Source organism: Suillus subalutaceus, assembly GCF_016647625.1.
Source record: "Suillus subalutaceus strain FC151 chromosome Unknown DFJ58scaffold_60, whole genome shotgun sequence".
NCBI lineage: Eukaryota > Fungi > Basidiomycota > Agaricomycetes > Boletales > Suillaceae > Suillus > Suillus subalutaceus.
Genome location: NW_024540309.1, coordinates 1722 through 17121, shown reverse-complemented (window position 1 = coordinate 17121; position 15400 = coordinate 1722). Strand labels below are relative to the sequence as shown.

The 15400-nt window shown below is 49.9% G+C and overlaps 4 protein-coding genes across 4 annotated transcripts; 2 read left to right on the top strand and 2 right to left on the bottom strand.

Annotated features, from left to right (window-relative positions):
- Positions 1–6122: 6122 nt before the first annotated feature.
- Positions 6123–7623, bottom strand: DFJ58DRAFT_410234 (Rtf2 RING-finger-domain-containing protein). The gene is made up of 5 exons (XM_041380269.1): positions 7309–7623; positions 7125–7259; positions 6428–7069; positions 6208–6369; positions 6123–6152 (listed from the first exon to the last, which is right to left on the bottom strand). Exons 1-4 carry the CDS (start codon positions 7429–7431, stop codon positions 6361–6363), a joined length of 909 nt encoding a protein of 302 aa, XP_041243363.1. The 5' UTR covers positions 7432–7623; the 3' UTR covers positions 6123–6152; positions 6208–6360.
- DFJ58DRAFT_790755 (uncharacterized protein) lies at positions 7480–8493 on the top strand. Its single transcript, XM_041390283.1, has 6 exons — positions 7480–7623; positions 7677–7806; positions 7856–7953; positions 8003–8078; positions 8128–8321; positions 8385–8493. Exons 1-5 carry the CDS (start codon positions 7564–7566, stop codon positions 8205–8207), a joined length of 444 nt encoding a protein of 147 aa, XP_041243362.1. The 5' UTR covers positions 7480–7563; the 3' UTR covers positions 8208–8321; positions 8385–8493.
- Positions 8452–11487, bottom strand: DFJ58DRAFT_703847 (Cullin family-domain-containing protein; the record flags this gene model as incomplete). The annotated part of the gene is made up of 11 exons (XM_041383662.1): positions 11191–11487; positions 10826–11130; positions 10690–10763; positions 10529–10636; positions 10158–10465; positions 10002–10108; positions 9520–9946; positions 9276–9463; positions 9002–9221; positions 8771–8943; positions 8452–8706 (listed from the first exon to the last, which is right to left on the bottom strand). The coding sequence occupies exons 1-11, from the start codon at positions 11417–11419 to the stop codon at positions 8452–8454; spliced, it is 2394 nt and encodes a 797-aa protein (XP_041243361.1). The 5' UTR covers positions 11420–11487.
- A 613-nt stretch (positions 11488–12100) lies between these two features.
- On the top strand, positions 12101–13633 carry DFJ58DRAFT_410124 (uncharacterized protein). The gene is made up of 4 exons (XM_041380268.1): positions 12101–12481; positions 12542–12936; positions 12985–13108; positions 13161–13633. Exons 1-4 carry the CDS (start codon positions 12353–12355, stop codon positions 13440–13442), a joined length of 930 nt encoding a protein of 309 aa, XP_041243360.1. The 5' UTR covers positions 12101–12352; the 3' UTR covers positions 13443–13633.
- The last annotated feature ends 1767 nt before the right edge of the window (positions 13634–15400 follow it).

Genomic DNA, 15400 nt, shown 5'->3' with positions numbered 1-15400 from the left:
GACCAGATGAAGGCTCTCTTTCTCCAACCCCTTCGGAAACTTCGACTCAGATTGCTTGGGTGTCAGCCTTTGACGTTTGTTATCGATGCCCTTGATGAATGTACATCCGAACCCGAGCTTACCGATCTCATCATTTCCCTCGCGCAGGCTCTTCGTGACCCTGATCTTCCCGTGACCCATATTCTGCTCACAAGTCGCTCGGAAACCCATATCTCTGAAGCATTTCAGAACGAAGATGTGCGCCCGTTGTTGTGCGAAATCCCAGTGAGAACTTCTGGGGAGGGCGTTGCTGCCATCATCTCGCTCGACGGCGCCGATGTCGACACAGATATCTATATTTTCTTGCAGCATTCCTTCGCAAAGCTGGCAAGGCGCCATCCCGATTTCCCTCAGCCAACGAGGGATGAACTCGTGCAGCTGGCAAGCCGCGCTGGCAGACGTTTCATCGTGGCGTCTATAATAGTGAAGTTTATTATCGACGATGAAGACAAGGATCCCCGCGATCGGTTGCAGCTGATGCTGAAGCTGACGAGCGAGCTGCTGCCAGGAACGGAGGTGTACAAGTTATACGACCGTATCCTCTCCACATGTACCGACCCCACGCGAGCATACCTGCACTTGTCCATTGTCGCGGCGCTCGCAGACCCTCTTCCCATCTCGCAAATCTCGTCACTTCTTGGCCCTGGTTTGGGCAGAGATGTGCAGACAACTCTGATACAGCTACGGTCTGTCGTGGATATCCCTACAGATAGAATTCTCCCTGTGAATATCTATCACTCATCCGTTCGCGACTACGTTTCCGACCCCTCAAACTGTGGCCTCCCTCAAGTACGCCATATCACATCACCCCACTCCCTACTCGCACATTCGTCTCTCCGCTTGATGATAAAAGAGATTCCAAAAAGCACGGCCCTCTTAGATGCGCTCTCAGAACTGAAGAAGCAGAGCCAAGCTATGCAACCTGAGGACCCCCATAGGTTAAAAGACACATTAACGTTCCTTGTTCGGCCACCAGAGCCACTGTCAGTTCTCACCTGTATGTTATGGCTTCGGGGAGATCGTGCCTTAGATTTACAACATTGGCTGGGGACCATGGACGGGTGTGCCTGGGTGCAGACCACGAATGGACGAGAGTGGCTGCAGACCGAGGGAGGACGAGAGTGGTTGCAGACTGAGGGAGGACGACACTGGTTGCAGACCAAGGGAGGACGAGACTGGATGCGGACCCAGACAGGACGAGACTGGCTGCAGACACAGGGAGGACGAGACTGGCTGCAGACCCAGGGAGGACGAGACTGGCTGCAGACCCAGGGAGGACGATACTGGCTGCAGACCCAGGGAGGGCGAGACTGGCTGCAGACCGAGGGAGGACGAGACTGGCTGCAGACCGAGGAAGGACGGGACTGGCTGCAGACCCAGGGAGGACGACACTGGCTGCACACCCAGGGAGGACGACACTGGCTGCAGACCGAGGAAGGACGGGACTGGCTGCAGACCGAGGGAGGACGACGCTGGCTGCAGACCGAGGGAGGACGACACTGGCTGCAGACCGAGGGCGGACGAGAGTGGCTGCAGACCGAGGGAGGACGACACTGGCGGCTGCAGACCGAGGGAGGACGACACTGGCTGCAGACCTGGGGAGGACGAGATTGGCTGCAGATCGAGGAAGGACGAGACTGGCTGCAGACCGAGGGTGGAAGAGAGTGGTGGCTGCAGACCGAGGGAGCACGGGACTGGCTGCAGACCTGGATAGGACGGGACTGGCTGCAGACCGAAGAAGGACGAGACTGGCTGCAGACCGAGGGAGGACAACACTGGCTGCAGACCCAGGGAGGACGAGAGTGGCTGCAGACCGAGGGAGGACGAGAGTGGCTGCAGACCGAGGAAGGACGAGAGTGGCTGCAGACCTGGGGAGGACAAGAGTGGCTGCAGACCGAGGAAGGACGAGACTGGCTGCAGACCTGGGGAGGACGAGACTGGATGCAGACTTGGGGAGGACGAGACTGGCTACAGACCTGGGGAGGACGATTCTGGCTGCAGACCTGGGGACGAGGCTGGCTGCAGACCTGGGGAGGACGAGACTGGCTGCAGACCGTGGGAGGACGAGAGTGGTGGCTGCAGACCGAGGAAGGACAAGAGTGGCTGCAGATCGAGGAAGGACAAGAGTGGCTGCAGACTGAGGGAGGACGAGACTGGCTGCAGACCGAGGGAGGACGAGAGTGGTTGCAGACCAAGGAAGGACGAGACTGGCTACAGACAGAAGGCGGACGCGACTGGCTGCAGAACCAGGAAGGACGAGACTGGCTGCAGACCGAGGAAGGACAAGACTGGCTGCAGACCGAGGGAGGAAGAGACTGGCTGCAGGCCTGGAGAGGACGAGACTGGCTGCAGACCGAGGGAGGACGAGACTGGCTGCAGACCTGGAGAGGACGGCAATGGCTGCAGACCGAGGGAGGACGACACTGGCTGCAGACTGAGGGCGGACGAGAGTGGCTGCAGACCGAGGGAGGACGAGACTGGCGGTTGCAGACCGCGGGAGGGCGAGAGTGGTGGCTACAGACCGAGGGAGGACAAGAGTGGCTGCAGACCCAGGGAGGACGAGAGTGGCTGCAGACCGTGGGAGGACGAGAGTGGTGGCTGCAGACCGTGGGAGGACGAGACTGGCTGCAGACTCAGGAAGGACGAGACTGGTTGCAGACAGAGCGAGGACAAGACTGGCTGCAGACCGAGCGAGGACGAGAGTGGCTGCAGACCGAGGGAGCACGAGACTGGTTGCAGACCCAGGAAGGACGAGACTGGCTACATACCTGGAGAGCACGAGACTGGCTCCAGACCGAGGGAGGACAAGAGTGGCTGCAGACCGAGGGAGGAGGATACTGGTTGCACACCGACGGAGGAAGGTACTGGTTGAAGACCTGGAGAGGACGAGACTGGCTGCAGACCGAGGGAGCACGAGACTGGCTGCAGACCTGGAGGGGACAAAACCGGCTGCAGACCGAGCGAGGTCCAGACTGGCTGCAGACCGAGCGAAGACGAGACTGGCTCCAGACAGATGGAGGACGAGACTGGTTACAGACTCAGGACGGACAAGACTGGCTCCAGACCGTCGGAGGACAAGACTGGCTCCAGACCGTCGGAGGACGAGACTGGCTCCAGACGCCCCATGGCCAAGCGTGGCAATCCACTCCTGCGGGGTTTGTATGGGCGACTATGGAAGAATTCTCGAGTACGTTGGAAGCAATCAGCAACTATATCATTGCTCCAGAATTGGCTTTACTGCCAACCTTCAAAGTAGTCCGGCAGCTCAAAAGCTTACCGGATTTCTTGATGTTTCCGACGTTCCTGGCGTTGATACCCCGACGTCATTTCACCTCTGCATCGCCAGAAATTCCTGACAGAGAGATCATCCGTGCCATGAATCTCTTTATAAATTTTGCAAACGAGGCACAGGAACGAAGTCAATCATCTTCCGGCGCTCTCAAGTATGCATCTCAAAACTGGGTTGTTCACCTGTCGCGTGCTCCAAATCTATGGGACGACACTCTCAAACATATATTCCGGGTTTTCTGGAAGTGTCACCTCCCTTCCTGGCTCGAACGGCAGTGGTGTTTGAAGGACTGCGGTCTTGTCTTGATATTTATCCGAGGGGCAGAATCTTGCCTTGCTTCAGGTTTGATTTTTTTTCATTTTGTGAAGCCTCTTTTAATTCACTCTCATCCTCAGTTTGAACCTTCGACGCACAGCCTAATATAATGAACGGTTGTCAGCCATCGGTCCCAACTCTTTCCCCTCTCCGAGGTCCAACATCGCTGTACTCCATGTTGACACATCCAGAAAACGAACTTCGGATGAGTTTCTGGTCAATAGCAACAGCGCACTCGAATCGGACACCTCTAATAGCCCATCAAAACGTCGGAAATGAACCAAGCGGTGTTTGCAATCCTGCATATCGTACGTGACACGTTATACAACCCTTTGTAGACAGAATTCCCCGAACCTTAGCAAGTTGGTTGTCGTGAGTGAAGAGGAGGGACCTTGGAGATGGATCCCAAGCCTACACATTGTACATATTTGTATACATTCATGTCCCAACGACACTAGACAACCCAGTTTTCAATGACCCTGTATACGGTGATTGTAAGGCTCAGTAGCTACGAAAACATTTGCCCCAATTCCCCGAACCTGGTAGGCAGTGATGCAAGTATGATTGCAGTGACTCACAATGTGGCTGTAGTCACAGGCTGCAATCCCGCTGATTGCACTACTAGACTCACGCAGATTAAGAAAGAATAATCCAAGTTGTCACGGTTTATAGGAAAGAACATTTCCTCCCGATTAGAAAAATTCGTCTGTGTTGCATTTGATCGATTGAGATTCACGTGCCTCACTGGTGACTCACTCCGACTCGCACCTGCCTCACTCTACCAGTACTAGTACTTGCCATTGGGTGATTAATTGATCACTGACACGAGGGTGGATGGAAGGGGATATGCGGTGTGACTGAAGGAGTTATCAGAGGTATCAGAGACACTTTGAAGTCCGGCAGCAGTAAAAATCGAAGGTTCTCAACTCGCGTTCGAGTTATCGCGCTCGATTCCTCAAAGATAGGCAAAATCTGACATAACAACTAGGTCTCTCATATCGGACATTAAACATCGGCGGCCGCAAGAACGGGGATCGAGGCAAGTCGTATACATTTAGGTATTTTATATCCCATTTTACTCATCGGTGACAGCCTTAATAGGAGAAGAAACCGAGAGGACGGGGGCACATGCCGCTGAGATGCGTCAAATGTTATGGTGAATGAAGACTCCACACGAGCCGGATCATCAAAGACCATCATGATAAATTGACAATCGTTGAGCAGATGCTGCAGACAGACCTACTGAAGAATGTCTTCCTCCACCTGGTCTACGCAGAGCACAGGCAACTCCAGAATATGTGGGTTTTGTGCATCGTTGTTATTCGAATCAACAATTAACTTATCATCACGATAACGATGACTGAGTAGCATCGCCATACATAGACTTCTTCGTTATCAAGCGCCCTCCGCAGGCAACCTTCAGAAAACTTTTTCAATCTCGAACTCCTGTGCGTTGTTTCGACTCAGCGTTACGTATCAACCGATATACCCTCAGGCATGCCAAGGCGAGTTCCTGTTGAAATTCGTGTCGTGTTGGAGGCCCGGCTTATTTCCCCTATTAAGAGAAGAATTCGAGACTTGATCATTCGACATTTGGACTTATCCAGACTGTACGGGGATCTGCCTCAATCTCGCTTGGATTTTTTAAAACGCGAAGTGAGATATATTCTATTGTATTTTGACAGAGCGCCGGCATGTTCGAGTCTGAGATCTGGATTGCAGGTTCTATTGGACGCAGAATTATCGTTCCTGACACAGTACGAAGACGGCTGGGCCGTTGATGTACTGGTTCGTAACGTGTATTTCCGACGTCGTGAATTGATGGAAAAACAGGTGATTTTAACCATCTTCTGAGGATTGTTAACAGATTGTGCTAATGTATGACAAGCAGCAGAAACTGGGTTGGAGTGCACCGGTTTGGATTTCCTATTCCACTACAAATTTTATTGTCCAACATATCTTACAGCGTCGCTATCGTCGAAGCCAGTTTACTAGTCGTTCTCGCGTCTCTCCACAACTCCGCCTAGGCGGCAGGCGTACTCGGGCGAACGCCTCGTCACGTGTAGCTCTCCTGTCCACCCACTTAGATTCAGCAACACCAAGCCTTCTTCGTTTTCATCCAGCCCTCGTCCAAGCTGGCTTCTGCACGGACGAGCATTTTCATCAACTGTTTCGTATGTCGCCGACATCGAGGGACAAATTCATCGTACAAGCACTAGGCACAAGGAACTCAACGTTGTTTGAGCGGGTTGCGGTGATGGACATTTTGGAACGGATGAACAACGACCAATTGTAGTTTGTAGATAATGAACTGGCATTCTGCGGGATGGTACAGAACCTCAATGGCGGCGCCAACCCTCTTGTATCATAGTATATAAATGCCGAGGCTGTGGAAGTCAATTCTGAGGCGATTGACTGCACGTCGGAGGGGAAAATGCGCCCGTTGGGGGAAGGGGTCTGAAAACAATCGGCAGAGTCGAATGAGTTCTTGAGATAGCAGGACGCCATCCTGAAGAGCCAAACTATTTGTTTGTCGTATCTGTTTTCCAAATTACGAGACTCACTGATTCATCGCACCTGGAAGGATCTGATCCTTGCTAAAGCTGAAAAAGTTAGTGGCCAGAACCTATACATCTAAGGATCATACAAAATTTATAAATTAATACAGTATCATACACACACTGCATCTGTGAGCTACACCCGATAAAAGTCGGTATTTACGCATACTGCACAGAACCCAAGTTAGTGTCGCGAACCAATGCGACGAGCAAAGGAAAGACTCACTCTTGTAAAAGTACCCATAGTCATAAATGTTTCCTTCCTAGGAGCATCGTTCTTGCTGCGGTATAACGACTTGACCGCATCGCTCATACCAGCCTTCCTCTTCGCCTCTTCCACAGCAAGACTCTGAGCAAGAGATCGCGATGCTGCAGATATCTTCGGGTTCAAACCCGGCGCTGGAGAAGGCGAGTGACCCTCCGGGGATGCTTTGTTCTTCTTGGTAGCGACCTCGTCAGCCACAACATCCACACCGGCCTTACGCTTCTTTGACTTCTTCACAGGCTCTAGTGAACGACGAAGTTCCATCGCAGCGTACATACGTTCCTCCTCTTCCAAGGGTGGGTTGATCATGAAAATGTTAGACGACCTAGAGAATTTGGTCCCGCATTGTGGACAGACTTCTAGCTGTTCATCCTCGGCAGCTGAACTTTCTGCAGCCGCGGTGTTCCCGTTCGAAGGCGATGAACCAAGGACGGTACGCAGACCAGACTGAGAGAAAACGCATCCACAAGTCAAGATGTAAACGAAGGGCTGTCCGCCGTTCATTTCCTTGAACGTGAGCGGGCACACGAACTTGGCGACATCGGCAGATGAATTAGGCGGAGGAGGTGGAGATCTTGGGGTTAGTTTAAGGAGTTTAATGTCCTGTTGAAATATGGGTCAGTTAAATGTTAGTGGTGATACCAGAGCTGTCACGCACCTTCAATGAACGTATGTGTCCGCATATTTTCGCCGCATCTCCATAGGCAGTCTTATCAAGCAGATGCTCAATTATAGCATCCTTGTTATACAGTTTCCCAAGAGCACAAGACACGATAGGTTCTTGCAAGGGACGCTAGAAAGTCCATCAGAAGCATTCAACCGCCGAAACAAAAGATGCTCACCTTTGAAAGAGCACAGAAAAACCATACAGCACGAGTCTGATTTGCCTTGTCTGCTTGTTCTGCCTTCTTTTTGCTCTTTACGAGGTCGCGTCTGTCCGGAATGCTGCCTCCATCATTCCCCATGATGGTCGTAGCAAATCAAGCTTAAGTGTGAGTATGATGAGTAAGCGTCACGATCCAAACTGTCAAACGTACAACCAAGGACAAAGGACATTCCGATTCGCCACACAAGCTCCCTGCCCCTCCGGCAGCGCCATGCTGCAGGAACTCTCGCACATGGACCGTATCACCCAACTTCAAGATGAGATCCAACGCGTGGGTTCTGTTCCCTCTTAAACCAATTTAAATGTTTAAGCAGCTCGTTTCAGCTCCTGACAATCATGTCAAGCACCATCGCCTACCTCACCGCCAGGTCTACGTTCCTACAAGTCAGCGAGGAGATACCCATAACAAAGATTCGCAATACGGACAAGTACGATCCCCCAGAATTATTCGAAGGTGCGTGACCATGCATGCGCGCAGCCGTGGCAATTAAACGAAGTTTTAGCAAACAAGAACGAGCTTGTTCAGGATCTTATCGTAAAGGCAAAACAAATCGAATATCTCATCCAGTCATTACCCGTCCCTGAACCAGAACAACAGCAGGTCAGGCGCGCGTCAGTTTTGATACAGCTGAAATGTAACTATGGAACAGGCAAATCGACTTCAAGCACTGGAACAACAAATGCAAGACGCAAATGAAGAATATATCCAAGCGGTTGACCGTGCCAGTAAGCCATCATTTTTTCGCTAGTCTGCAAACAGCTTACCGATGCTTAGAAAACCTCCATCGAAAAATATCCGAATTTCTGAGGACTATGTTGGACAACGCAGATGGTCCGGTTGAACCCGTTCGCTGATTTAGACCCGTCTCAGCGGACCATTTGCATGATACGACAGAGCCCAGACAGATGTTGAACACTGTTCGGTCAATAGTTCCCTCTCATCGTCATCCAAAAAGACGCTGTCAACAAAGGAAAGTGCCTTTCCTCGTGACCCCTCAGGCATACGCAGATGTTAAATGACCCTCAATAGACAGACATGAGCCACGGTGATCAACAAATGATGCAACTATATCACGTCGTCAATACACATCATGCGTTCCTACGCTACGTAAATGTACAAATTGCGATCTTCTTCATCCCGTCTCAAATACTCCTGCTCGACGAGTCCGTCAATCCGCTGCTTAATAACGCTCACCTCCGGCACAAAGTGACTCTTCACAGCATCAATCGTCTCATTCTTCAACTGCTCATGCGAAAGCTCCTTCTTCGCTTTCATAATCCGCACAATCGCTGCATCCAGATAGTGCTTGCGGTCTCCCTCGATGTGCGATTGAGTCCGTTGACTTTCCTCAGCCTAAGCAGGACAACCAACCGAATCAGATGTGTAGATGCGCTTCACCAGAAGAAGAGAAACCTACCGTCTCCTTCGCCTGAATAGAGTTGATGTGCACCTTTGCCCGCGGATCGGTGAATTCCAGATTAAAGTAAAAGACGTCGTTATCGTTCACGTCCTTCCCTACTGGACGCTTCTTCAACACCTTCTTGTTCGCGCACGCCAGACTCTGCAATGTCCTCCTTAGCTCCCCGTCGTCTATTTTGAGACCCACGTCAGTATCTTATAACAGTCGCGAACAACGACTGATACTTGCCCATACGCGTCTCCTCTAAGATGTGTTTGTACGCGATCTCTGTCTCCTCGTTGAAGAGAAGTAGCACGATAGCTTGATATAAGCTGACCGTAAGGTCTTTAGGACCAGCCACAAACCTCGCCTTTACCGTAGCTGTCCCAAGTGAATGATCCCAATCGAGTTTATGCCCCTGATGTTTTTGCTTGTAAAAAGTCGCGTAATTGTCCAGATCTGCTTGCATCTATGTCATTGTCATATGTAAGCACACCGGAACACCGGAAACTGCATCGCTCACCGAAGAAGGCAAGTCCACGCCTTTCGTTCGCTTAGGGAACGGCCAGAAGCTGCGTTGCAAAACCATAACAGAGAGCTTATGCGCAGAGCTATCATGCCCGATACGAGTGTGGTACTCCCGCATGATATCTCGCGACAGCGCAAGGTCGTTGAACATATGATCTCCCATCCCAAACTCTGGATCATATTCTGCCCAATAACGATCAGCACGCGACATCAAAAACAAAAGGCACTCTATCACGTACTCTCTTTGAGTTTCTTGAGCATGGCCTTCTCAAAATCGTCAGAGGCACTGCGTTCCAGCAACAATCTCTTCGCTAACGCCCGATGATAAAATGTTCTAAACACATCCTTATCATCTGTAAACCTATAAAGCGCAAGGGCGGCATCCAGCAATGCCTCAAACGCAGCATCCGACACGCCCCGCTGTCCATGGCGCATGAGTCTATCGACATGCTTTGCAATCTGCTCAGCAGGCTTATTGCGCCGCGCCTTGAACCCCTTGGTGAACGCATCGATGAGCCCGTAGGCAAAGTCTTGGTTGTTTTGCTTAGTGGAGGAATCGACGAATGCTTCCTTGAGTGTTGAGTCCGCGAAGGACTTGAATTCGAGGAGACGGTTGACCATCTCGTCATCCTTGGATGCATCTTTCACGATATCTTGAACTGTTCTCTAGAGCATGAATATATCAGCGTGAGCTCGGGAAAAGAGATGACAAGACACCTGCCTGGACATAAGCCTTGAACTCCCGGCAAAGCACGGGCAGGCCGTCTACTGATGCAAACAGCGCATACGCTTTCTTGAGATCAGTCGTACCCTTACATTCCGTGAACACTGCATAATGATTTCAACACGACGACTCCATGAACTCAGTCACACTAACCTTCTTTAGCCATCCACTCCAGCCTCTTCTCGAACAGCGCCCGAATGGCGGCATCCTTTACAAGCGCGATCGTACCATCAGACATCACATCCCTCGCTCTACCCTGCTCCTCATTCGTCCGCTGGTTGCAGTGCGCGAGGAACACCTTCGCCTTAGCTTTCTCGACCTCGACCATCTGATACGACTCTTTTGAGAAGTACTCCCGAGTCTGCTCGACGAAGTGTCGCTCAAAGATGGCGTCGTATACGTAGTGTGTGACAAGGTGGGAGACGAGCTCTTTGAGGAAGGGGCGGTGGATATGTACTTGCCTGGTTGATGAGTGAGTGTCTTGTGCAGGCACGGACAGATGGGATGAGCATCAAAGAACATACCCCTCGTTCCTTTCCCATGTAACCCATGTGGAGATTCCTTTCTGAAGCTTGTCCACGATGAAATAACCGCTAAATATGCGCTCTCTGAAGCGAGTGAATGCGAGGTCGCTGAAGTTCTGAGCGTCAGCATATTTAAATAACTCCCGTGGAGGAAAACTTACTGAATAGAAGGAAGACTAGGATTCTTGAGCACATAAGCACGATCTAGGTAGGTAAGAAGCGATTCCAGGAGTGCCTTGACGTGAATCCATGAATCAATAACCTAACGAATCCCCAAACTCGCTGTATGTCACTCACTACTTGTCCTTCAAACCATGCACACGTCTCGACAAACTGTCCAATCCACTCTACACCCTCCTTATTGGTTTTCTCGAGCTCTTCTGCCAGCCGATTGACGCATTTATGGATCTCGACTTTCAACATCTCATACAGGCCCTCGCCCCTCCCAGCAACACACACGACGCCACGACATGCAGTGTAGACACCCTCATACGTTGAACTCAGTTGATCAGATCCCTTCTCCAAGAGTGCCCTGATGCTGCGCGATAGCCGCGCAGACAAGTTATCATAAGCTTTGTTCAACGCAGATCCGACCACACCGCCTACAATGACCATTATCCTCGCGTGAGCGCCACACCCCGAGAACAAAATGAAATGCGAACCTGCAAAACCGTGCACCTGAATACTTACTGGGCCACCTCTGTCGACGTTCTTGCCTTTGGCACTATCGCGCGACCTGGACGCAGAACCAGAGTCAGAGTCGGCGTCCAAGCGTGGAGTTTTGCGTGGATGAGATGCTGACCGATCGTCAACGTCGACTACTGTAGACCGGTAGGCCGTGAATGCCTTGGATGTGTCTGGAAATGTGAGCAGGCTGATCACATCAGTCATCTCGCATTGAAAGTTGCTAGAAGCCTTATGTAAACTTGCTAGAGGACTTGTGGTTTCGTACTTGATTACAACCCCGCACTACTTCAAAGATCGCACGGACACCGGGCCGCGGTGTTCAAAACAGAAGTGCACTTCGAAATGAATAACTACGTCAGACCGCCGACATCGAAATCTAACTTGTATGAATTAAACACTCACACAGCGATATCGGCTGTACTTGCCAGTGTGTCGTCCGGGCCGTTCAAGACTACCGCTCTTGCACTTCACGCATCCCTTGTATACTTACCTTGTTTCTATATGCGCTGATTTGGACGCTTTGTGATGAGCCGATTATCTGAACCTTGGCTAGCGGTGCCTCCTTATGTTTCGACATTAGGGTTCCGGGAATTTGCACCAGGCAAATTTACCCTGCAAATTTACCGTGAATGACAGTAACCAATCCGAAAGAAATTTTCACTAGTGCTCGCGGACTGTGGTGCCTCCTTATGCCACATCAACGTACAACGGACAACTTGAACTGTCCAATCCGAAAGTCCCCTCAAGAATTTTTCACCAGCGCTCGTCAAGGGACTGCAATGCCTCGAGCTCTTCCGTTGGATTTAGAAACGTTCTTCAGATTCAACTATAATTCCAAACCTTCTTGTGTCGACAAGCTGATGAGTCATTTTAGGCAATCGAACGATGCTTTCACACACTGTACCACTCCGAAATTGCTCGGCAAGGTACGAGCATTAGCTCAGTTACAGCAGACTCCAGAGGTGAAGATCGGTGTGATGAGGTCTTGACCTCTACTGTAAGTGGGGTACGTTGTACATTTATCCTATTCTGGAGCCCGAAGCTCTTAGGAATGATAAAAGGTCACCTACAAGGCTACGACTCCATTGTACACCCTCTTAGCGGGCTTGCAGACTTGGAGAACCTACCTTCAACGAGATGGCTACGCCAACAGTTTCAACCTTCGTTGGCTATGTGATCCTGCAGCCCATCATCGTGGCGATGAGCACTGCTGTGCTCTCTGCCTTCCTGTCCTATGAAATCGCTGGACAGATTGACTGGAGGCCGGTAAGCCCTCTGTTTGTTGATTCCAGGCCTTACAATCTTTCTGATTACATAGCGTAACAGATCACTGTATGCTTCACATGTGACTTTCTTACTGTCAGTGTCGACCACCTGAAGGATCAAGAAGTTGACATTGGTGCCCTGGGTGCGGCTGCCGTGAAGCGGTTTACCCCCCTGTTCCATCTTTCCCGTATTCTTCTGGCGTTAAATGCGTCGCTGCTTGTGATGGCTTTATGTCGAAGTCCATCAGAAGTGACATTCACCACCGCATTTTTTACTGCTCCCGCTTTTCTGTGGGTGACGCCGCTTGATCTTCAGTGGATCGACAGGGTATTGAAGAGATTCATACGGGCAAATCATGATCAAGAAGTAGAATATGATTCAACCAGATCCAAGAAACCATTCATCATCAAACGAGTTCCTGGCGTAAAGGCTATATTGGATGGTATCATTCGGAGGTATGTGCTGTCGCATTCTGATGGTTTGTTATTTTGACTTGAAGATAGTTGTGGGCCATTCCTCGTCGTCCACTCAGCACTGCAGGTATCATGGCAATCAGCCCATAATGCGCCTCCATGGACGATCATTGAGACTATGATTTGGTCGATGGTCAATCGCATTTGTCATTGTGTAAGACAATTTTCTTCATATGAATGAACTCCCAACTTAAGGTCTTCCAAAGATTATGGCTGATTTGCGTGACTATGACGAGGACAAGAAGACTGGAATCCCGACCATACCTATCCTTCTGGGGTGTCCCCTTACCCGAATAGTCTTGACTGCCGTTCAAGCAGTTGTTATGATGGCCTTCCTCCACAATCTATTCATTGTAGGGAGTTCCTGCCTCGCAATTGCTCTTGTTTGGATTCTAGAGAAAGATTCTCCGAAAGCTCACTTCCGTCTCAGTCTTCATTCACAGTCGATATTCATTACGATGTACGCTGTTATGTTCGTTTTGCTCTAGAACATCTGTAACGCTCGCTAAAAGCCATCGTCCAATATTGGTTACCAATACCAATATTCTCGTTGGCAGCTGTTGGCACGCACTTAGCTCTATCCCATTCTTTTTCTCTCTCTCTTATTCCATCACATTCCTTACTTTACTCTACAGGATATAAACTTTAAGTGCGTTGATATATTGATAGAGTAGTTGACCCCTTTCGGCCTAATACAGTGTCGCTTAGTTCGGCCAGTTTACCCTGTTCGATTCCTAAGTCTCACCCAAGTCAACTCTCCTCTCGTGTGAACGTTCTTTCAATGAATGCCACATCTTATACTGTACATCGAATACAAACACGAATAAAAGCATCATTTGCTTCGCGTTGTACAGACTGCTCGAGTTGGTGTAGCTAGTGTCAAAGTTCGAAAACAAACAGGCAGAAATTTCCCAAGTACTAGTCCTACCGAGCGTGTACTGAAGATAAGATGACACTGCTGCTTCACCACTCAGGGATGGGCGCCTGGCCAGTTTAAATTACTATACCTATTGGGTTTCTCAAACATAGTATGGTAAGGCTATTTTTCAAACATAATTGAGAACGCATATCATCAGTACAATGACGAAACTCCGAAATCCAAACAGTATTCTCAACCTCCCTGCAATACACCGACGCCAAGATGTCAACTTGAATGTCATGGAGCATTTCCCTCATTACACACCGCCACCAGTCGACACGGGTGCGCGCTCCTGGAAAGCAATTGAAGTCATGCCTGTTGCTTCGTCAGAGTCAGCCACGAGCTTAGTGCTGTGTTCTCGAACGCTAAGGACGAGGCGGGGGTCCCAGCAAAAACATCTGCAAGAGCGCGGAGATTAGCGAAACACCGTAATAAAGCTCATCTGCCTCGGAACTTCCGTTCTGCACAATTGAGCAGTCAGACACATGTAAGTCAGTCATGGATGAGCGTACCGGGAGGTCTGGAGAGAGGAAGCTAATGCGGAAGGAAGCAACGGCAGCAAAGCTAGAACGCGTGGAACTTCAGCGTTAAAAAGATATATCACTCCGAAAAATCACGAGCTCACCTTGCAAAGTAAAATACATGAGTTTTTATTAATACCGTGAAACAGTCCTCAATGATCGATCCTGTTGATAGTCGTTCACGGAAATGCTTTATAGCGATCCGGACTGCAAGATACAATGCGAGGGCTTCCCATACAGTGCCGAGTATCCAAGTGGTGGCTGATAGAAGTATGCTGTTTCCTCCATAATCGCACTGATAGGTACCGGAGAGGACGAGTTCCTCTGTTATTTGTCTTGTGAGCCTGACTCTCTGAAGTCCTTCGTGCATCACCAAAGCTTACCTCCTGTAAGATGCGAGCTTTGTATTACCGTGATTACTCCGCTGGTAATCGTCACGGTAAGGAAGAATACAACGAGAAAGATGAGCATCTTTCTCGATCGTTGATACATGGCATGCAACCGAGTAATCATGATCACTTGCATAATGTTTCAGCCAAGCTAATGACACTAGTGATGCACTGAAGTAAGTAGCTCACCGCCTAGGATGATATTTGCGATGGTAAACATCCACCATTGTTCGAAATCAAAAACAGTGCCTGACAAACACAATCAGTATTGAGCATTGTAGGGGACTAAGTCCAATCTCACAGCTGTTCAGATGTTACATTTAATTAACAATGTCGAGAATATCGCTCACCCCTACGTGGGTGAATAGTGAGTTGGACGGTAATGGCACGCATTGCTCGGATTACTCACAGCATCTGTCACGGAAAGTGTCGGAATACTTGCTACATGCCACAGTTTAGTACATGTGAGAAGAACGAAGAGTGGATGAGACACACCCGGCACATTGATGCTGGTTACAAGAGATGGCTTATCAGGGCAGTGCCAACATGTTGGCCATGCAAACATACACAGAGTATAATATTCCGCCGTAGCGCAGCTAGAATATCTTAAGGTAAAC